Source organism: Sphaerodactylus townsendi, linkage group LG02, assembly GCF_021028975.2.
Source record: "Sphaerodactylus townsendi isolate TG3544 linkage group LG02, MPM_Stown_v2.3, whole genome shotgun sequence".
Classification (NCBI taxonomy): Eukaryota; Metazoa; Chordata; class Lepidosauria; order Squamata; family Sphaerodactylidae; genus Sphaerodactylus; species Sphaerodactylus townsendi.
This window is the reverse complement of record NC_059426.1, coordinates 107,433,789-107,457,194: the sequence shown is the minus strand read 5'-3', so window position 1 is coordinate 107,457,194 and position 23,406 is coordinate 107,433,789. Positions and strand designations below refer to the sequence as shown.

Here is a 23,406-nt window from a genome sequence, read left to right as displayed (position 1 = left end):
ACAGTTCTTAAGGCAAAGACAACAACTATGAATCAAGGATTGCATATGTAGAAGTTTCTTGTGAATTCAGTTACACCAGGATTGTAAGTAAATATGTGTAGGGGATTGGACACTGTGGCTGCATCTAAGAAGTATCCGGCACAACTGATTTAGAAACATACTACAAGTAGAAGAAAGGGTACCTCAAGAGAAGGAAGACAGCTAGAATGGGAAAATAACATCTTTGATTTAGACAAACAGCAATCACTGTACGACCACATCCATTCAACCCATGCAAAATATATCACAGTAAGTCAGGGGTAGCTGCTTAAATGTATTCAACATGCAAGAAAACATCTATATTTGTCATTCTGTTTCCCAGCTAATCTGCATTCTCTCTTTCTACAAAGACAGCGGAGAATCCTTGTATATTAAAAAGACAGGGCATGCTTCTATTTTCTCTTTTTGCTACAGCAAGGCTCAACTTTAAAGTGATGTGTCATTTTAAAAGTAGCTTACCCATGTGACTTACACACATATCACATTTAGATCTGCTAATGACTCTTGCAGCAACACCACAGAAGTGGTATACACAAGCCATGGACTCTTGGTATTTGCACGCTATGAGCACAGCTGTTAGCACAGATGACTTTTATGTAAACTGGCATGGATATATTTCTTTTAAGTAGGATGTCTAAGAGATGGGCAAGGAGACAAGATAGATACCAGAAAAAAAGATGTGCTTAGAATGATGCATCGAAGAGATGTGTTGTAGGCACAAAGCCCTATCTACTGAACTGCACTGGTACTCTCACTGAAGAACTAGATCTAAAGAGGAGTTATGGCCAATGTTTTGGGTATCTCAGAACACATACTGTTTGTGTACAAAAGATCTCAGATCTAAACACTTCCAGTCAAACAGTAGGTCTAAAAAACACTCTCCCAGTGATCCTGAAGAACTGTTGCTAAACAGAGTAGATACTACTGGCTTACATGGGCAATAAATCTGCTAGTTTCAGAGGGTGGTTGGGTTAGTCTGCAGTAGAATGGTTAGAGTCAAATCCAGTAGCACCTTAGAGACCAATAAAATATTCTGAAAATCTTGTTGGTGTATAAGGTGCTACTGGACTCCAATCCAGCACTTAATCTACTGTCCTTACTGACACTTCCTTGCCCACAACATAGAATGAAAGTGGTAAGTCCTTATCAACCACTGCAAACTAAAAACCAACTAACTCAGTGAACAGTTGGGGGGGGGTGGTGTCTGATGAACCAGCTGAAACAAAGGGGAATCCACAAACAGGAAAGCATGTGAACTTTGGGCAGGAAAGTTCTTTGCTCACACACTGAACAAAGATAACCCAGGTCAGCAGTTTAGATGTTAAAAATAAATGAGAAGATTTCTTAAAAACAGATTTTTACCAATAGCCAACGAAACAACTGCAGACAAAGTATAAGGCAAGAAATGAGGCATCATTGGGTGGTGGAACATGCATGTGTCCTTTGTCCTGATGGGCTGCTTCTGGCCAAACTGATTTTCTAAAAATGCAAAACTCTGTGTAATTTGTTTACCAGTGCTGGGATAAACATATACACTGGTATCCTTTAACACTCTAAAACAAACAACGACTCTCAACCTTCACCCCCTATTCCCTTTATTCAGGCGGGACACATTTTCAGATTACACTGGTTAGAAGTGTTTGAGTGACAGGATGGACCCCATCCTTCAGCATGGTGCATCTTACCCAGGGCACAGGTGCTTCCAAGAAAGCAGTGTTCTTCACACAGACCAAGGTAAGGGGAGACCACCTGCTTAACAAGCTCCTCCAACTGCATGAAGGCCTTACTGGGACCTGTAGGCTCATGGACTCCCTGAAACAAAAACATCAATACACGTACATCACATGTATCTAACATATACATTTGTTATATCATTAGTTTCAGAAAAGCTAGATTCAAGTCCAGTAGCACCTTAGAGAGTAACATTTTTGAAAAAGGGTGATTTGGCTCTCAAGAGCTTATACCTTGAAAACCTTGTTGACCTCCGAGGTTACTGAATTTGAATCTACCTCTACTGCAGACCAACAGGGCCACCCTCCTAGAATTAGTTTCAGAAGAATTATTCAGCTTTTTAAAAGAAAGAGTTATAGGAATTTTATATTATTTCAGGTATTTATATCCCACTTTTCTCCCCAATGGGGACACAAAGCAGATTAGAATGTCATTTTTCCTTTCTCTGTTTTATCCTCACAAGAACCGACTGAGAGTGTGTGACTGGCCCAAGGCCATCCTGTAAGTTACCATGACAAAGTGGGAATGAATGAATGAATGAATGAATGAATGAATGAATGAATGAATGAATGAATGAATGAATGAATGAATGGATAAATAAATAAATAAATAAATGGGGATTTAAATCTGAGTCATCCAGTGCCTAGTCCGACAATCTAACATTAAACATATGACCTCTCAACTACAAAATTGGAAACTTAATACATGTGTTTGACTGAGCATTTAGAATGTATACAATGTTGTACTATTGGGAGTTACAGGAATTTTTAAAAAATCCTATGAATCCTTTACCCAGGAATGAAGATGTAACTGGCACAACAGTAAGAAAAAAGTAAGCTGTTCCACTCACCTACTACCCCATGTGAGCAGTGAACCAATGACCACCAAAGAGTAATATGTTTAGTTTCACCATTTACATAGGATTACTCTAATCAGCTTACAACAAAATAAACCCATTACAATCCCTGAATAACTCAACATCAACAATCCACTAAATCAGTCACTGTAATCAGAACCACCGTACTACAGCATCCTGTAGTCACAGAAGAGAAACAACAGAGCTCTGATGAGACAAGTCTTAAACTAACTGCTCAAATCATAAAGGCTTTACTTTCCTATGAGTCTATGAGGGACTTTCATAGACAAAGTGTTCCATGTAAAGTAGCCAAGAGAACTAAACCAGGCGTACAGCTGGAACTTTAATGGAACTCCCTTCAAGATGGATGCAATGGGCTCACATAATTGAAGGGAGAGGAGTTTCCCTTTGACAACTGTGCCAAAGGCAACTCAGACCTTTTAAAAAGGACAGTCCAAGGTATATGAGGTAGAATGCAAAACAAACCCTTTCCAGCTGTTGCCATGGCTTTGTGTCAATTAGGGGTCTAGAGCAGGAAATTGAAGAGAAGGTAGACAAAACATGAATAAGCAGCACATTCAGCTATACCTACCCACAGATTTTAAGATGGAACACACACACACACAAATATATATAAATGCACACTATGACAGTATAAAGACTAATTAATAAATTGTGTGCAGTGAAGTTTCAGATTCATAAAAAGTAACAGGGGTAGAATTTCACATCAGGAGTCAAGGAAGCCTTGTGTCCTTAAAAACGTACTTTTCTGGTTCGCACAGGTCCTTCTGCCTCCTGAAGTATACACACTTTTCTAGATTTTCACATTCCAAGTATAAGAGAGCAGAAAATAGGTCATGTCCCACCTGTAAGATTAGCAGCATCTGGACAATGGAAGGAGGGACCTTGGTTTGCACCAGAGGAAGAATCTCATCCAGCTTCACTCTTAATAAGACCAAGTCTCTGAAGCCAAGCAGGGCAATTTGGCGAATAGTTAATTCTTGGCCCTAAACATACAAAACATTATGAAAAATAGCATCTATTGGCATTGAGAAATACTCAACTGTATTTAGAAACTGACAAATCTTGTGGGACCGCTGTAAAGCAACATCATGGGTTAAGACACGATATTGTAAAAGAACACGGGCATAAGTAATGGGAGGCAGAATGAAGCACATTACTGGTTACAAATTAAAAAGAAATTGCAGCTGTCTGACCTGACCCTCCTGAGGAATTATAAACTTGGCTACAAGTATGTGGGTGGAGATATATTTATATCAATTAGAGTAAGAATGCAGGGTGAGAAGCAGGGAACCTCAATATTGGAAACTAGGGAGGATACCTGTGAAGGGTCACAAAAGACTCTGAACCTTATCAAAATACGAGGGAAAGCCACTACATTTCTTTAGTGTTCTGTTGCCTTTTGTTCAATTTTAAGACTATCGTAACACAAGAGTTTACAATGTTTCAACACATTTACTTGTAATTGAAAGAGATTCAGTATTTGATTACCCAATGTATGGGTAACTATGCAGTTACTTACTGTTGCATCAAACCAGTTCATGCCAAGATTAAGCAGCCTGGATTTTTCTCTAACTCTTCTCCCAATACTTTTAAAAAATGTTCTTATTTCACAACCAAGTTAAACTGTGCCCCGTATTCTCCATGGGAATAATCATAAAATTAACCATACCATAAGCAGTGAAGCAAATCTCTAACTCGAGGGAAGAAATGTTTGTTAATCATCAATTTATAATGGGGTTAATGCTGCAATTAATAGCTTCATCAAAATGCAAATAAGAGCTAAAACCAATGTTTCTGAAGTTCAGTCTGCTGTAGCAAAATGCTTTGTCCTCTTTAACTAACAGAGGGTGTTTTTAATGGGCAGAAAGGAAATCGGGACAAAAGCAGAACAAGGTGGAGGGTGAAATTTCTGTTGGGGCTGGATCTTAGCTTCATTTGATTCACCTTGGTTACTTGATCTTGAATGCTTTTATACCATGGAAACTAAAGAATGGGATTTACTCAGAATTGTCCTCTGTGTTATCACCTAGGCTAGCATACAGCCTCAATCCCATGATTGCTGAATAACTTGCTGGGGATGATGGCATATGGGCAGGAAAGATCACAGGTGGGCATGACTCCTTCCACATCATCTATGCTTGTTTGCAAATATCTTTATTTCCCACAAGACATTCTTTACTTTCATTTTTAGAGTCTGATGGAAGAACAACAACATATTTGAGGAAGAATTTGTAAGAGACACAAAGGGTAAGAATTACTATTATAAGGAAAATGCGGAGTTAAACATCTCACTTTTCCCTCATAATATTCAGTTCCTCATAACTTCTAGTTTAATACATAGCCAACGGTTTCCCAATGTGATTTCTGTAACTTATTTTTACTTGACTAACCAAAATTAAAATTCCATAACTGTGTTTGCTACCAGCATTTACAAACCTTAACACAGCTAACTCAAAATAACCTTTGTGTCACACAGGAATGATCAAAGTCTTGCTTCTTTAATTGTACTTCCCAGTTTTCATGACACTAAGCTTGAAATGAATTTTTGGGGAGTAAATCAATTTTCCAAATCTAAATTAAAGCCTAATTCCCTTTTCAAGATTATGTAAATATTATAATCCCATGCCAAGTTTTATGTTGACTGGCCGCACAGTTTTATGGAAATTAAAACCTTATCCTGAATGATTTGTAAAACAGGAAGTCTCTTGAAATTAACAGGATTTACTTGCACAGTCTGATCTTAAGACTTAAATATCAGAGTATAATTTTCATTTATCTTTGCAACACAAAAGAATATATATAGGATCAAATGTAAATGTCTACATTGAGCTTATCATCAATGGCAAGCTTACAGAGCAGTGCAGGCAAGGAGAAATACAATTCTAAACTAAATAGTACGTGAAGATCTACCCTCCAACCATCTACATTTCCCCTATTTCTAGGGAAGATCCAAAGAATCACAATAAAGTGAACACAAATAAGTGATAAATGTGCTTGCTCTAGGGGTGTGTGTGTGTGTGTGTGTGTGTGTCCTTACTCTTTTATTCCAAATTTGGGACACATTTAAAATATCAGTTAACTTCAATGAAGGAAATTCCTATAAACATTTTCACCAGTGTTTTTGTATACAAAGAAATGGGAAGAATGAGTGTGGCATCTACAGTGTGCACCAATTTTTTCAGTATTTTTTAGATTCAAGTTTAATAGACCTGAACATTTTCAGAAAATCTGAAAAAAGATGAATTTGCTTTTTTTTACTATCTAAAATGTTTGCATCTATTAAACCCTACAGAAAAATTTTGTGGGGCTCTGAGAAATGGTGTTTTTTTCAAAGATAGAGACACCAAATTTGCAGCATAGCTGCAGGTGACTTTCCTTAGAAACACCGCAAAATCTGGTAAAGATAGAGTCAGGGGGGTCTGATTTTAAGTGCCTTAAACAGGGTGACCCTATGGATTCTACATTGTTTTTAATAGAGGCCCATAAAATTGGACCCAGTAACCCAGTCTTTAACAAAGTTGGGGATTCTTCTGAGTAGAGTCACCTGCAGCTATGCTGCAAATTTGGTGCCTCTACCTTGAAAAAACCCACTCCTAGAGCCCTGCAAAGATTCCCCATGTGGCATAATGGACTCAAAAAAGCCAAAAAAGAAGAAAATTGCCAGCTTTTTATATATATATAAAATGTCAAAAATATAAAATGTCTCTATCTCTATCTATATAATATATAATATCTCTATCTCTATCTATATAATACAGCTTGTATATATAATATATATATATAATTCAGCTTGTATATATAATACAGCTTGTATACCCTTTTTTTCGACATTTCGCTTCAGCATATCCAAATGCACACCTCTACTGGCATCACTGACCAAAAGGTTTCCATAACTTAAACATGGCATGAAGAAAAGATGGATGCAACACAGGCTGCAAGTGTTAATTAACTGACTGACACTTGTGATATCAGTATGAACCTCTTCTCCATCAGAGCAGTTCTGCACTTTGTTCTCTACAAGTTTAGGTTTTAAAAAAACGAAGGAAATAAAAGAACAAACAAAATGAAATATGCATGCAACACTCTGAAAAATATGACAGGCTAACAGTCCACTTGCTTTATGGCGGACAGGCATGATCAGGAACCAAACCAGAATTTGCCTTTGATTTCATTGGTATCCATAACTGTCATTTTAGCAGTGTCACCACAAGAAAACCAAGTACCATGCGTAGGGGTGTAGCTAGAGAAAATGGAGCCTGGGGCAGACACTGAGTTTTCCAGAGCCCCAAATGGGCTCCCGCCCCACCCCCACCCCCATCCTGCCCTGTGCCCCACTTACCTTAGCCGGCGGTGGGGACTGGCAAGGCGAGGCAAGGGGGGAAGGAGGAGGGGTGTGGGAGCATGCAGCACACTGCGCCTCTCCTCTGGCTAGGTCCACCCATTAGGCAGCAGCCAAGCCAGTGACGGGCTGCCCGACCTCCTCTTTAGCCAGCCAGCTAGCTAATGAGGAGGTGGAACAGCTGGGCGCCACTCAGGCAATCCTCAGCCCATCGGCTGACCTGGTGGGCTGTGGGCATGTTCTCCGGCTGCTGCCCGATAGGTGGGCTGAGCCAGAGAGGGTGGCGCAGCGTGAAGGTCGCGTCCCACACCTGCACACACTGCATTGCCCTTTCTGCCCCTCGGGCAGCAGATGGAAGAAGAAGAAGAAGAGTTTGGATTTATATCCCCCCTTTCTCTCCTATAGGAGACTCAAATGGGCTGACAATCTCCTTGTCCTTCCCCCCTCACAAACACCCTGTGAGGTGGGTGGGGCTGAGAGAGCTCCGAAAAGCTGTGACTAGCCCAAGCTGGCGTATGTGGGAATGCACAGGCTAATCTGAATTCCCCAGATAAGCCTCCACAGCTCAGGTGGCAGAGCAGGGAATCAAACCTGGTTCCTCCAGATTAGAATGCAGCTGCTCTTAACCACTACACCACTGAACACACCCACGGTCCACCAGGCTGGCCGACAGGCCAAGGCCTGTCTGGGCGGTGCATGCACATTGTGCCCAGGCCCAGCCAGGCCAGAAGCATGGGGGGGGCGCAATTTTCAACCCCCCCTTGTCCCCGGATGTCCTCGTTGTAGCTATGCCACTGACCCTTGCTTGACAAGTGCACAGTTATCCCTTTTAAAAAATGTGTGTACCTGCTCCGTTACTGCTGCAGTTCCCTTGTTTAAAATAAAGTACCTCTGACATGCAGTTATGGCCACTGGTTCCCACAGCAATAAATTAAGTTAATCAGCAAAGAAACTATCTGCTTATTAAGCAGTCATACTTCACTTTCACTGCTTAAACAGTTATCTTTGGTACAGAAGTAATATTGCAACACATCACTATAATTCTGCCTGAGAACACATTTCTCCCAAAACAATACGTTACATTCCAGGAACATACGACCCTTGCTCCATGTGTTCCTGACTTGCCTTTGTAATTTCTAAATGTTTCCTAGTAGTTCTTTCAATAGAACTCTGTTGTTCAGGCCCATATGCTGGCTCCAGCCCCTGAACAGGAAGGGAAACCTCGTCAGCTTTGCTCTGTCCCCAACATCATCCATTTTCAGTTGGCTATCACCCTCACATTCTCCAGCTTTCGCCACCATGCAAAATCCCAGTTCCATGTCACGGAAGGAACAATGAAAAGACCAAAGCTACCACGCTAAGGACCGTTAATGGGTCCCATGAAGATGAAGACAGCCTAGCTTACTGAACACAATGAACCTTCTAACAAAGGAAGAGGTTCCACCCTTTGCTGAACAAAACAATTATATCAAACCAATTGTTTGATAATACATACAGCTAAAATAATAACAGTTAAAAAGATAAAACACTTCCATGTAAAGTACACACTTTGGGATTAGAGTGTAAAACTTGATGAGTATGCTTATTACAAAGGTTCTGCCTGCCTGCATTCCAAAACATACCTTCCAGCATCTGCAGCAAATACAGAGAGGAGATAGAAGAATGAAGCAGAGAGAAAGCAAAAAAACATATCACAGAAAATTAGTATACTGTACACAAGTTTGTTTTTATAGCCCCTTCAGGACATATTAAAATGAAAACATATCACAAGCAAATAGAAACACTAAAGCCGATTCATTGACATTTCGAATGGGAAAGAGTCAAGCCATCAATCCTAAATTGCCAAATGACGATATACAAAACCAGTGAGAAAGCAAGTGACTTTCTTAAGAATTTAATTCTTCAGGCAATCTGAGTTCAAATATGTTGTTCCCTGTTAGGTGTCTCAGCTTCAGGATGGGAGAGGGCAGAATATAGGTCTTGAACAATAATACAATGCTAGAGCTAGAGCCAATGGGGATCAAACGTGGCTTACGTAGTTCTCCCTCCTCCAGTGTATCTTCACAATAAGCCTATGAGGTAATTTAGATCATGTGAGTGGTTCTAGGCCACCAACAAGCTTCCACAGGCAACATAGGGATAGGAACCTGGATCTCACCGATTCTATTCAATGATTTAAACATCATGTCATGGTGAACAACAACCATGACCCAGGCAGCCCAATATAGGGAGGGGTGGCATGAAGCACATCTTGGAAGCGGCACAAGCCAACAGCAACACATCTGCCCACCCTGCCTGAGTAAGTGGCACCTATGCCAGTAGAGAGGGCGAACATGGCGGTGGGCAGTCACCACACTGTTCTGCGGTGCCTGACCCAGAAAAGGCTGCCTCCCCCAGAGCAGTGGGGAGGACACCGGCATGACTGGGAGTGGGTTAGGGGCATTCCTGGGGGCGGAGTTGACTTTAGTCAGCTTCCACCAGGCTTACAGTCCAGGAATGCCTTCCTCCCTGGTCTCAGTCTTATGTCACACAAAAGTGTGGCATGTCCATTTTGCCCTATGGGTGCTTTTCAGGTAGCTAGAGATATTTTTGGTTTGTTTTTTGCACCTTCCCACACTACCATAAACCCTTGTGGAGGCAGTGTGGCTGCATGAAAGCAGCCCGTCCCTAGTGCCACAAGCTCTGAATTACACTGTAAGTGATTTTTTAAATTGACATAGACAGTCTTAGAAGTTTTCAGCCTTCTTCATGTTTCTGAGTCAAGGTTCTTTTGCAACAGACATTTTAAAATTTATTCAGTAGTAAAGGCTGTTAACTCTAGCAACAAAAATATGCAGAATTATTGCCCCTTTACTGAAGGAAAATGACAGTCTGCCTATTCCTCTTCTTCTGGAGAATATAGTCTTGAAATCAGAAATATGGAAATTTAACAGTTGCAAATACACTTACTCTAATGCATAAGCTGAACCCATCAATAGTTCAGTAGAGGCACCTCTGGCTCCCTTGGAACTAACATTTAAAAAGCAAAGGCCAGACTTTAGGACATACCTCCCATTCCCTCCTTTCATAGGCATAACTTTATTCCTCTAACAAAAAGAATTTTTATTCCTCTGAGCCTTTCAGGAGTAGGGCGGTGTAAAAATCTAAGTAATAAATAAATAAAATGTGACCCTTTTTGCAGAGTATTTATTTTACACATTTATATAGCCTACAGTGGCTGGAGTAACAGGGCACAACACTACAGGATTAAACAAAATAGGGCAGTGCAAAATGAACAAAGCACATAGCTGTTGGTCCAGAAAGGAATTCTGTGTTTTGAACTTTGTGCAGCATATGGACTCCTAAGGGAACTGCACTTTAGTAACAAATATAGAAATATAACCAAGAAGTTTCAAAGTTTGTCTCCTCTTCAGTTTAACAGAATGTACTACTATTGTCTATGCATTGGCAACCAGTTTTAATGAGGCATAAAAGATTATCTACTTGTATGCCCTTATAGCAGCATTCAAACATTTTCAAATATGTTCTCACCAACAATAACCAGAAGTTTAATTCTGTATATAATATCAGATTCAGTGTTAAAATGATAGCTTCATGGCATCATAGTGGTGCAGATTTGTAATCATTTCCTCCTCTTTCTTCTCTCCTCTGACCAGAAGATCTATGAAGTATTCTGCTTGCATCTGTGATTTAAAATTGAACTGTCTCTTTTTCTCCCTCTTAACCAGGCAACTCAACAACTTTATGGAAAAGTACCAACTAGTAAAAAGCTTTAACTCATTGTCTACCCCAAGGAGTTTATATTTTAACTAGACTTACCTGAACAGGATAAAATATAGCCTGGAGTGTGGGAAGAGTCTCTGCGAAGAAGTGATCCCAAATATCAGATAATATATGGATGCGATTCTCTCCTAAAATATACAGGAAAATTGAAATTTTTAGAAATTGTCACTATTAACTAGACCATTTAGCTACTATCCACTAAGCAATTTCATTTTCCTTAAGAAGAGAGCAACAAAACTACATTATTAAATAACACCTTTCTTTTTGGTTTGTCCATTTCCTTAGGAAACAAGTTACGCAAAAACTAAGTAACTTAAGAGAGAATAAGAATCAGCAACAACCTTAAAGTGTTGTTTTCCACACAGAGATGTGATTGTGTGGTTTCCCTGTTGTTACTATGACCACTGATAGAGCATAGTGGAAACAAGACTTCGACATGGCAGGTTACCCAGTCTTTTTCCTGCACTAATTCCCCACGGTGGCTAACCTCCACATTCCCCTATGGGACGTCTTGTGTTTTTTTCTGAAATCAGCAACGGAGATAGCATTATTATTTTATTTATTATTTTACAAAATGTAAAATCTTGCTAACCTTGTAAGGACCACCAAGGCAGCTAACAAAATGCCACAACTCATTTATCAAAGCAGCACTCCTCTTCATCAGAGAGATCACAACTTTAACTCCTGTGGTCACAAGCTACATGTGCAAGCTACTTTTTAACCCACATGCACAAGCAAAACCAAAAGAACATCTGCAGGATATTTGCTGTAACTATGGAACAGAAGAATCATTTGTTTCTCCAGCAAAATAATGTCAGTAGCCACAAACTGGCATCAAGTTGGATAATTCAGAAATTTTCCACTACAAAGCTGCCAAATTGAGCTTTTATTTTGTCAGGATTTCATTGCTGGGACGGGGGAATTGCTGGGGAGAGCGTTAGCTGAATTTGCAGGTGCTGCTTTATCTGTTTCCCTGGCCTTGGAGTTCGGCGGCTGGGACGGGCCTTCAGGCTGGACTCTTTCTAACTGTCTTGGGGACACGTGTGGGGGTGGAGATTTGCTGCAACATATTATCAACTGCTTTGGCACCTTTTCACCAGAACTGTCTTCTGCTGTCTTTCTCATGTCTTCAATAAAATCCTTGAACCCATCAAGTGAGTTATTGTCTGAACAGGGAAACTGACATATTTCCAGTCAGGAACCACCATTTTCCAGCTGCTTGAAGTTCTTTAAGAAGCTATTGGAGTACATGGACAGAGCTATGCCCTAGCTTAAAACCAATTTTATTTAATTTCATGTTGTTCTGCAGTAGAACAGTTAGATCAAGTCCAGTAGCACCTTCAAGACAAACAAGATTTTTGGCACATTTTTGAGAGTCAAAGCTCCCTGAAAATTTTGTCTATCTTTAAGATGTTACTGCACTAGAATCTTAAGTATTTCTATTTAAATTATTCACCTGATGCCACTCCAGAGAACTTGCTGATGAAACACAGCTATATGTATCACACAAGTTGCACTGCACCTCTCAAATGGTCACTGTAGAGTGGTGATTTAAAACAAGATGCTATGCTATCTATTTCAAAGCAAGCCACATAAGCTACATCCACATGGCAAGGATTCTCCATTTCCCTATCATTGTTCGTGAGAATGCAGAGGCATGGAACATCTGCCCAAGAATTTTATGCATACCGGTACAGTTGCCACTTCCTCTGTATTTTCCTCTATTGGTCTAACACAGCACTTTAAAAGAAAAATCAGTAATTGCTACTACACTATAGTGAAATAACATAATTTTTTTTTTACAAATTTCTTGGCTTTTCCCTTAAGATTGCAACAAAACAACCGTACCATGGGTATAATGCTACAACATGTAACCTTTCCCAATAATGGAATGTTGGCAGCCAAGTAGCGGTTATTTAGTATATTTGGATTCATGGATAACCTCTTCAAGAAGGGCCTTATGACTGTCTCTTTCAAAGTGGCTGGAGCTACACTCTCCCACAGAAACATGCTTATTAATTCCTGGACCCACTTGACCAATCCAAGTCAGCTAAATACTATCTATTTTTGGCCCCAAGATATGACTTCATTTGTAAAACAGTCAATATGGCTCTTCCTTATAAAACTTTATTTACAATTTCAAGCATGCAATAAAAAGTCTAATTTCCAAACAAAATTACAGTTTCTGTTATGACTATGCTGACTTAAAAATAGGATAGTAATTAGAACATAGCAGGATGCAAATGAAGAACTGAAGCTTCTAAGAAAAATCTGGTGAAAAGATTACGGCTTTTTCACAATGTTGCAAGCATGATTACCTCTCTAGAACATGAAGGAAAAATGTTTTCAGGGCAAACAATTAAAGAGGGGAAAAACAACTGCCCAGTGGCAAGGGAGAACAGTACCACAGGATATACTGCTACAACATGTAACCAAATTCACAAGCTCTACTCCTAGAGGTGCTATAAGCATTCACACAATACCTACTATTTACACAATATCTACCATCCGTTTCATCAGTAAGGATAAAAACCTAGACTCAGGGTAACAGACCCTTCTATGCAGTTTGTTTACTTATTCAAGCCTCACCAACTGAAGTCTTCAGTGCAACTCAGACTAGAGCAGGGGTCGGCAACCTTTACCACACAAAGAGCCATTTGGACCTGTTTTCCATGGCCCCAAGGATCTACTGAGCCGGAGAGGCAGCTTTGCACAGAGCTGCCTCCGGTTCGGCCCCTCCACTCACCTTTCCTTCCAGCCTTGGGAGATGGAGGCGCCGGGCAGGGAAACCCCCTCTGCCCTCTGTTCCATGGGGCAAAGGGGGGATGGCGACCACGGTCTGCCCAGTGCTGCTGCCGCAGCAGGAGGCAGCGGAACCGGGCAGGGAAACCCCCTCTGCCCGATGGAGCAGGCAGCTGCCTGCTCCATGGGGCAGAGGGGGAGATGGCGGCTGCGGCCTGCCCAATGCCGCCACCTCTCGCGCTGTGGGAGGCAGTAGTACTGGGCAGGGAAACCCCCTCTGCCCAATGCGGATCAGAGGGTAGATGGCAGCTGTGGGGATGACAGAGGGGGATGGTGGCTGCTCTAGAGGGACACGTCCATGCTATCCTCTGACCTCCATGCCACACGGAGCTGCAGTATAAGACTGAAAGAGCCGCATGCAGCTCCAGAGCCGCAGGTTGCAGATCCCTGGACTAGACTGTGTTCCAATGGAAACTTGAGACTGATTCAAACCAATCATCATAGCTAAGTCTCAGCAGATGCAAGTGACTTTATCCAAAAAATGAAATGCAAGAGTGTCACAGTGGGCCTGCAGGTTTTCTGGGTCAACTTCATTGAGAAGCCTGGGATTAGAGTCCCCCAAAACCCTTCACATCAATTGGCCAACATGTTCTACCACAATATTCTAATCTTGATTCACATATAACCACTTCATATCTATAAAATATTACCACATCTCTGTAGCTGATCAGAAATTCAGGACAGCAGTAATTATTACGACAGTACAAGTCTGAAGTACACATGATAGACGGATGTTAATTCACAGATATCACAAGGGTTATTTAAAGTTTAAAGGCAGATGATACAGTTGGGGAAAGACACTCCATCTCTTGGCTTTTTCACTGATGCAAATCACACATGCACCCCCTATTTATGTGAACCATACAGCAGAGAAAGCTGTACAGTCACCCAGTGTCATGCAGCAGTTCCAGGAATACAATTGGATGGAAAGAGTCAACACCATCTCCTGCAGTTTTTTGACCCTGCTCTGAATTGGCCATAAGCCAATTGGCCATAAAACCCCAGCAGGAATGGCTTTCCCAGTCATCTAGTTTGGTCCTTTAAAAGGGCCAACAGTTTAGCCAGTAATTAGAAATAGCCATTTCCCAACTGGTAATTTCATGTTTATTTGTTTAATTCATTTTATTCCACTACAGAAAAAAATACCCAAAATGGGGTAACAGATGCACATTCACTGTTTTGAAAAAGAAAAGTCACTTCTTCCTTGCTCAGTCTAAATAATTTCTAGTTTGTACCATCATCAAAATTCAGTTGTATTTCAAATACATGGCTAGATCTTGGAAAATTCAGTCATATGAATCATCCAGAGGTGATGATTATTCTACAAGTTCACCTCAGCTAACCAAATGGCAAAAAATATGACTCATAGGGCCCAGTGGGAGCCAGAGCCCTCCTCCATATAGTCTCTCTGTACTTGCCTTCACAAAGACTGAGTTTCTCCTCAATGAACAGCAAGCCTTTTGCAAGAAGCTGGTTCTGCCAAAGAGAGAGAAAAGGAATTGAGTTTGTGGAAAAAGCCAAATACATACTCCAGACATAAAAATGCCATTTATAATGGATTCACACAGCTATATGTTTATCATGTGACAATTACTGTTCTGATTCTTGTATATGACAAAACAAATATTTGCAGGGAGAATTTCACAAAGTTGAGCCATCAAATGAGAGCAGCAGGAAATCAAAGTAGATTCTGTACTACAGACCCTGTGAAATCTAGAATCAGTTTTATGACTTCATGTGGACTGGGTGTGGAGCAATTAAGGCAAAAATCCTAATTTTGCAACCTATAAAGCCATATCGTGCAAGTTCAGCAAGATCTGAGAACATTTCACAAAGTCAGTCACCATCTTGGATCAGAATGACTTGCACAGCAACTTACTCCTAGACTTGATTCACAAATCCTAGTAGGGGCCCTGGTCAGTATATGGATAGGGAATCCCCATGGAATACAAGGGTTGCCACACAGAGGCAAGTGATGACAAACACATGTATCTTGCCTAGAAAACTCCATGGGGTCAACAAAAATCAGCAGTGACTTGATGGCAAAAATAAAAGAGAGGATTACCTGCAAACATCCAGCAAAATCTTTATCAAAGAGAGATACACACATTTGATTACCCCAAAACCTCTTCTCTATATTTTTAGAACAAGTCAACAAAAAGCAGTGGAGTGAAAAAGACAGACAGACCCTCTAAATGTTCAACCTGAACGGAAGAGAAGCTATTCTCATTGAAAAACAGATTTGTTTGTAAGTCTTCTTTTCAAAAGTCTACATTTATTCTGAAAGGTCAGAAAGATTCTATCTGCCTAATTAAAGGGAGTGGTATTTGGAACTAAAGACAGAAATCGCTAGATTTAGTGAGTAGTCTTTTTTTAAAAAAATCTTACCTGTCAGGGACTTTCTTAAAATAGGTTAGGAATATGGCAATAAACTAATATGGCACAAGTATTTTCTTGAAGGATTGATTAACAAATTAACAAAAATTAACAAAATTATAACTTTAACTTATCAAAAGATTTCTTCCTTCTTATTTTCCATGATTTTCAGGTAACTTTTTTGGAATGTCCATGAAACACAAACATAGTTTTAGAAATGCATTTGCCCCAAATTGCTTCACAATTCATTGAGGCAATATCATGAAGAATATGGTTTGGCTGAAAATATTTGGCAGAGAGTAAAACAATGATGCAATCTAAAGACTAGACAAGAGTGGGCTGGAAAAAGATCACTATAACAGTCAATAGTAAAGGGCGTATGTTTACAGACATGTGCATACAGCATACAATCTTGGCCAGGCAACAACCATCAGATCAAACTATTGTTAGAAATTATTATTTTGATTTAACTTCAGCCACATACAGAACATTTACTAGTCCCTCCATTTCCTCAGGGTCTGACTCAGTTGCCAGATGAACTGGACAACAACACAACAGCAAATGGCTTAGCTGAAAAACGTTTACACTGTTCTGGGTTGTGTTCTTTTCTGAGCTAAGAATGATAAATGTATACTTTTGTTCCATCACCTACTTTTCTGAAATCCGGGTCAGATGTATGTGTATGGGTTTTTTTTCTGAAAGTGAAGGAAGAAACCATGTTTACTGTATGGGCTGGAAGATTACACTGCTGCATATTTAGGGTGGGGCCGGGCCGGGCACGATACCCTGGGCACTGCTTGAGGGGGGATGCCAGGCAGACCAAAGCCACCCACCCCAGAAAGATCCACTCAAAAGGCGAAGCAGGACCATGCCTCTCTCTGCCTGCCTCTCATTCGTGCACTCTCACTCTTTGGTTTGGAGTAGCTGGGGGGGGGGGGGACATGGGTCATTTGCAGGGCAGAGGAGCTCAAGTTGTAGATGCAGGATGTGTAGTTGTCTGAATCTTATTTTGTAGCATAGCACTTCCTGAACATCCTGCCTGGGAATGGCAAAGAAGGAAACAGGCTTGCAGCTTCAGCCTCTTACTGAATGGGGCTGCGGGTCACATTCAGCTGATCATTGGCAGGGGGGCAGGAATTGGGTCAATCTGTTACAGTCCAAATGAACAGGAGATCAGTGGTATTTTGAAATCTAACAAGGGACTTTGATACTGCCCTTGGAAGGAATGGAGAAACACCAAGAGTTTCTTATAAATGTGATGGAGCTCATGCTGTCTCTGAATGGGACAAAAATCTAGGGGAAAAGGCAGCTTTTCATACTCTTTCTAATTAAGTTGGAAGAGTCTAGCAAGGGATCCTGAGCTTAGGGAAGAAGGGATTTTAGATGAAAAAGGCTGGCCCAAAAGTCTCCTGCTCCAGCTGCGTGTCTTGAACACCAAAGAAACCAACATTTCTAAAAGAGGCAGTCCTCTCAGGATTGGCTCTGGGATCACTTATCTTGAATGTCTCCATGAAGATTTTTTGGGGTCAAAGTGGAAAGTGAAACTCTTAGTGATGCTGCTGGAGGATTTTAATAGTTTATTTTATTTATAGTCTGCTTTTTTTACAGGGAATCAAGGCAGATTAGACACCGTGTGTCAGTACAATTAACAATCTAAAAGATGGGTGTCAGATGTTTGAGGAATATAATTTCACTGCTTGTCATTTTTTGTAGATATACCCAATATATACATATGGTTCTAGAATGTTCTGGCCAGCTGAAGATTCAGAAACAGCAGAAAAGCAGTTTTGCAAAAGTTTCTATTAATCAGCCATTCTGGCAGACATTAGTAAGTCAAATGTATAGAAGTGTTTGGCTGATGCATTCTAACCTGCTGAAATGAAGAATATAAGAAAATACTTTTATGCCATAGCAAGCCATGTACTAGTTTCTCTATGTGCCAAAATAACTGCATTGGAGGAGCAAAATATTATGGGTTGAGCTATATTATGATATTACATAAACATGTTAAAACAGTATGAATAGTTACTTGCTTTGTGGAAACATGAAACTTCCTCCATACCTCTGCAAGATGCTTACCCTTAAGGGAGGGATAGTACTGGGGAAAATTGGAGATTCTACTTGGGGACTCACTTCACCTCTATAAAGCCACAGGAGCTGTTTTCATGGGATTTTGATTTATGGCAACCAACATGCAGCTACTTGGTATTCTCATCTGTAGTCTGCCAGATCCAGCACTCTGAATGGATCCATGGAGACATATCCATTTTAATAAAAGCAACAGTGCACATGTTATATTGCATATAAATGCACACACACTTTACTATTAAAGTGAATGGGGGGCCCTTGTTGGTCCAGATGTACAGAGTTTCTGTGCTTATAATCAATCACCAGACAAGGATGCACTTAATTACAGTAAAGGAAAACCTTCTTCAGAATAATATTAGCCCACAATCAATACCAGTTTTATCGTAAAAAGTGTCAGTATCAGGTTTAGTTTTGTTAGAGGCAGCATTGTGATGGTTTTAACACAGTGTGATTTTACTACAGCTTGAATCTCATTCTCCAGAACAAAAAATATCTGAGCATTGGCAGGATGAAGCTGTGTTCTGAAGGTAACCATCTACACCAGGGGTAGGGAACCTGCAGCTCTCCAGATGTTCAGGAACTACAATTCCCATCAGCCCCTACCAGCATGGCCAATTGGCCATGCTGACAGAGGCTGATGGGAATTGTAGTTCCTGAACATCTGGAGAGCCGCAGGTTCCCTACCCCTGATCTACACAATGACATGTTTACTGGATAACTGAGGCTTGCTTAATTTTAGAAGACTTGCTGCCTAATCTAGATTTGGAGGGGGGGGGAGGAATTGCCCCATGGAGATGACACAGGGCTGCACCGGTGTATTTGCCCTCCCTGGTGCACTTACCTCAGTAAAGGAGCAAACATGCCAGGAGATGGCCACTGTGCCTCTTTAGGACACCTGATATGGCACTGAGAAATGTGTCAGCACTCCCATGCCACTACCAACTACCAACTACCAACCCTGTCAGCACAGTGGGGGCATGGTGGAGGGCATTCCAAGGATTAAGAATCCCAGGTTTACGAGGAAGTGGATGGCAGCCCAGGTCTTGGACTTAAGTCCATTAAGTCCTATAGAGGGCTTTCTGGCAGCAGGGAGGTATTTGGGGTAAGATATCACGTGGGAAGCAAATATATGTCCCAGGAGAGGAATTGCCAAATTTGGCAAAATAAACTGAAAATATGAAAGGTCTCTAACAATACCTTAACTTGGCACAGCTGGGCACCATGGATCCCACCAATGTATTTTCTGGCACTCATGCCCTTATTTGCCAAAACAAAGTATTAATCCTGGCTCTCCTTTCTGCCATTGCTATAGGAAATGATTCAGAAGAACCCAGGAGGCATCACTTTTGTATCTGCAGGGAAAACTCATTTGAAATCTTCTGTATTTTGATTGTCACACAGACTGAGGCTAACCACATGAAGATGCTTACTATTTGTTCTCAGAAGTCTAAAAACATCTGGAGGCTTAATAAGGTTTAATTTGTGTAACACATACATGTTTTAAAATATTTATTCAGCTGCATTAATAGTAAAATAAAATTAAAAGCAGAGAAAACTAGTCAAAGAATATTATGTTATCATTAATTGACCAAACCCCTCCTAAAGAAGACATTCCTGGACCCAAATGATCTAAACAATTGATTCCCAGCGGCTAATGTTCCATTCGTGGGCAAGTAGCTCAAGCAAGTGGTAGCTATGCAGCTTCAGGCAGTGTTGACAGATTATTAAGACCCATTTCAGTGTGGATTCAAGTCTTGATTTGGCACAGAAATGACCTTGTTTGCCCTGACAGATGTTCTTCCCCAGGTAACAAGAGGATGGTGTCCCTGTTGATTCCTCTTTCTGCAGCTTTCAATACCATAGCATGCTTCTGGAGAGGCTGGCTGCCTGCAGAGTGGGAGGCATTATGCTTCAGTGTTTCTGCTTTCGCTTGGTTGATTCCTGAAGGTGGTGCTGGGGGATTGTTGTTCAGCTCTATGACATTTATGCTATGGGGTCTCTCAGGGTGCCACCTTGTCAGTGATGCTATTTAACATCTACTTGAAACTGTTAGGGAAGGTTGTCCAGAGATTTGAAGTGAGATGACATAAATATGCAGATGACATCCAGCTCTGGATAATTTAGTCAATAACTATGTTTCTCAATAACTTAGGATCTGTGGAAGTCCTGGACAGGTGCCTGGAGAAGGCAGTTGGATGGATAAAGGGCAAAAAAACTGAAGTGCAAACCAAACAAGATTGATATACTGTTGATCAGTGGAGAAGCTACTCAGGGACTGTGGTTGCACTCCCCCTGAATAAGAAAGTTAGCTTAGATATGCCACTGGATTCTGGCCTACAGTTAGAGGGTCTTCTCCATGGCAGACAGCACCTTTTATCAGCACTAGCCAGTTCTCCAGCTATGATCATTCTTTGAAAAGCTCGAGCTGGCCACAGAGATCCATGCTCTGTTTACATCCAAGTTAAATTAATGTAGTATGCTGTATGTGGGAATGATATTTAAAACAGTCTAAACACTTCTGTTGATCAAGAATGTGGAAGTCACTCTATTGTTAGAAGCTGCTTGCAGGGACTCAATCACCCCTGTGCTGGAAGATCCACACCAGTTTGAAGTGCTGCTTTTTTTACCTTTAAGGACCTAAATAGTTTGCCTCCCATACTATCCAACCTGCCATTAACATCTGCCTGTCAAGCCCTGCTCTCTGTGTTCCCCTTCAGAGGTGAGGCAGGTGGTGAATAGAGATGGCATTTCTGTGGTTACACATTGTCTTTCGAATGCCTTCCTCCCTGAGGCTCACCTAGCACTCCCTTTACTTCCTTTTAGGCACCAGGCCTTATTAAGTGGCTTTATGCAACTGATTTGTTAAATAGCCTGCTTCTGTTGTGTGGATAGTTTTTATGTAATGTCCAATGACTCATTTTAATAGTATGCTTTAATTGTAAGCCACCTTGAGCAGGACTCTAAAGAGGCAGAATTGAAATAGCTTAAATAAATAAATATACATTACCCAAATTTCAAAAAAATACTGCTCTGGATAGTGTAAAAGAACTCAACATTTAACAGAGTCAGTTGTAAGGATTGTCTTTTAAGTCAATTTTCTAATACATACCAGAACATAAGCACTTTTTTCAAAAGCTCAACTCAAAGAGCAATTAAAACTAGTTCTCACCAGTGAATTGACTTCCACTTACTGGCACAGCATCCCTGCTTCCAGAATTCCAATTTCAAATTTCTACTACAAAATGCCTTTTTCAAAAGGTCATGCAATAAAATATCTACAGGAAATGATCACAACCAGTTATTTTTATATTGCTGGCACAATATATGGGGAGTTTTGGTCAGCCTTGGAACTTTTATAGCTTTCGTTTCCTCTCCTTTTTTTACCATGAGAGAATAAAATTCAGTGAGGCTATAGTGGTTTGAAGTCTTGATTCTCATTCTGACTGTTCAGAGGACACTGGCGTTTGTTTTCTACAGCAAATATATGAAGTATGGAAATAATATATATACACACTCTCATTCCAGATGCATGTTAATTAGTATTAAATATATACAGTTACTTACAGTTTTACATGCTTGACTCACAAGAACTGGCTGCAAAACTATCATCTCCTGCAACAACTGGAGTACTAACCTGAGGATCTGCATGATCAAAAACCACCTGCATCCTTTTGAATGTATTTATTTATTATTTCACATTTTTATCCCACCTTATCCAGAAGTACTCAGTGCAGGTTACAACTAAACACTGTAAACAACTAAACACCATAAAAAGATCTATACAGGAGTATTATAATATGGGCATTCAATCCCTTTCCTAATAATTCCCAGGATAGAATTTGCCTTTTTCACTGATATATTGTAGGTGCCTTTTTCACTACAACCCCCAACTCTCTCCTCCCCTCAGTCTCAGCAAGTTCAGATCCCACTGGCATAGTCTTAAAGCTGGAGTTCTGTTCCAGTGTGCATCACATTACCTATGCTGAACTTCATGGCCACATTGTTAAACAACTCACCCTGCATATGGTGACCTGGTCAATATACAAAAGTAGATTTTGAACAAAAAATTGTATCGGCAATCTATTTGCTGGAATTTACTCAATTCTTTTACAGACAAAGAACCAAATTATGCTTCAAATGTATAATATTCAACACAATATTCAAAACATAATATAAAGTTGATTTAGTGTAACCATCCACTGACAGGAAGAGATGTTACCTGGAAGTAGTCTGTGATGAAGGATCCAAGTTCACTCTTCAACAGCCGTCTGAAAAGAAATAGACCACATGTCATAGAACCTTTTATTGGCAAAGTCATTAAAGGTCTTTTCATTTTATAAACTCTCCAAAACACATAAAGAGACAAATATTGCAAGACAAAGTTCAAGTGACCATGGTCTTTCCCATGAGGTTTGTTTCATCATGTGTCTGGTAATAGTGATATTAGGCAGAAGAATAACACTAGATTAGGTGGCTCACTGCCTTAAACTCAATGCACATTTACTACTACAAGAGCACAAGAGAACAGCTATTCAAAACAAGTGTCCTTTCTTAACTTTAGTTTAATCAGTTTGTCAGTCAGTCAGTAACATTAGTCTGTAATGTTGTACATGAGCTATGGGAAAACTCTCTTTGTATTGTCGAAGGCTTTCACGGCCGAAATCACTAGGGTGCTTTGTGGTTTCTGAGCTGTATGGCCATGTTCTAGCAGCATTCCCTCCTGACGTTTCGCCTGTATCTGTGGCTGGCATCTTCAGAGGATCTGATCCTCTGAAGATGCCAGCCACAGATGCAGGAGAAATGTCAGGAGAGAATGCTGCTAGAACACGGCCATACAGCCCGGAAACCACACAGAACCCCAAAACTCTCTTTATTACAACCTGTTATTTACTCAAGGCATACAATGATTTAAAGTAGAAAGATTGATCCAATATACACATGGCTGGAACAGTTTTTGGAATGAAATTTGAATACTGCAGATGCTTGACCAATTGTAAGCATTAGTCCTGAAGAGCTGTCACCCATAGTTGCCATCCTAAAAGGTCTATAATGGAGAGCTCCTCTGTGGTCATTCTCGAGCCCATGTCCCACCTTCCAGAATGCCTTTTGGTTCAGAGGTTCCAGCCTTTTGTTTTGCTCTTATTCACATCACTAGAAAACCTTCTTGGCAAACTCATCAAAAGTGCTGGGGAAAACATGTTGCCAACGATTTTGTTTCCTGCCTGCCTGCACATATGAGGACTGGGTGTGGTCAAAGGTATGAGCCCTTGGTCACAAGACAAACAGATCTTGGCTCACAATCTGATGATATACACTACCCAGCCTAATGAAGTAGGACCTGCCTAGGCTGTACCTTCTTCGGTTTATA

General features: G+C 40.6%; 1 protein-coding gene across 4 annotated transcripts in view; it reads right to left on the bottom strand.

Annotated features, from left to right (window-relative positions):
* The window catches only part of PRR5L (proline rich 5 like), a 68,129-nt gene that overhangs the window by 19,187 nt on the left and 25,536 nt on the right, over nucleotides 1-23,406 (bottom strand). For 3 of the 4 annotated variants that reach the window (XM_048485145.1, XM_048485146.1, XM_048485147.1), the window contains 5 exons: nucleotides 22,258-22,306; nucleotides 14,993-15,050; nucleotides 10,809-10,900; nucleotides 3,493-3,633; nucleotides 1,725-1,851 (listed from right to left, as the gene is read on the bottom strand). In XM_048485145.1, the coding sequence (XP_048341102.1) occupies nucleotides 1,725-1,851; nucleotides 3,493-3,633; nucleotides 10,809-10,900; nucleotides 14,993-15,050; nucleotides 22,258-22,306 (467 nt within the window). The remainder of the gene's footprint in view (nucleotides 1-1,724; nucleotides 1,852-3,492; nucleotides 3,634-10,808; nucleotides 10,901-14,992; nucleotides 15,051-22,257; nucleotides 22,307-23,406) is intronic. The other variant, XM_048485149.1, reaches the window with a different exon arrangement.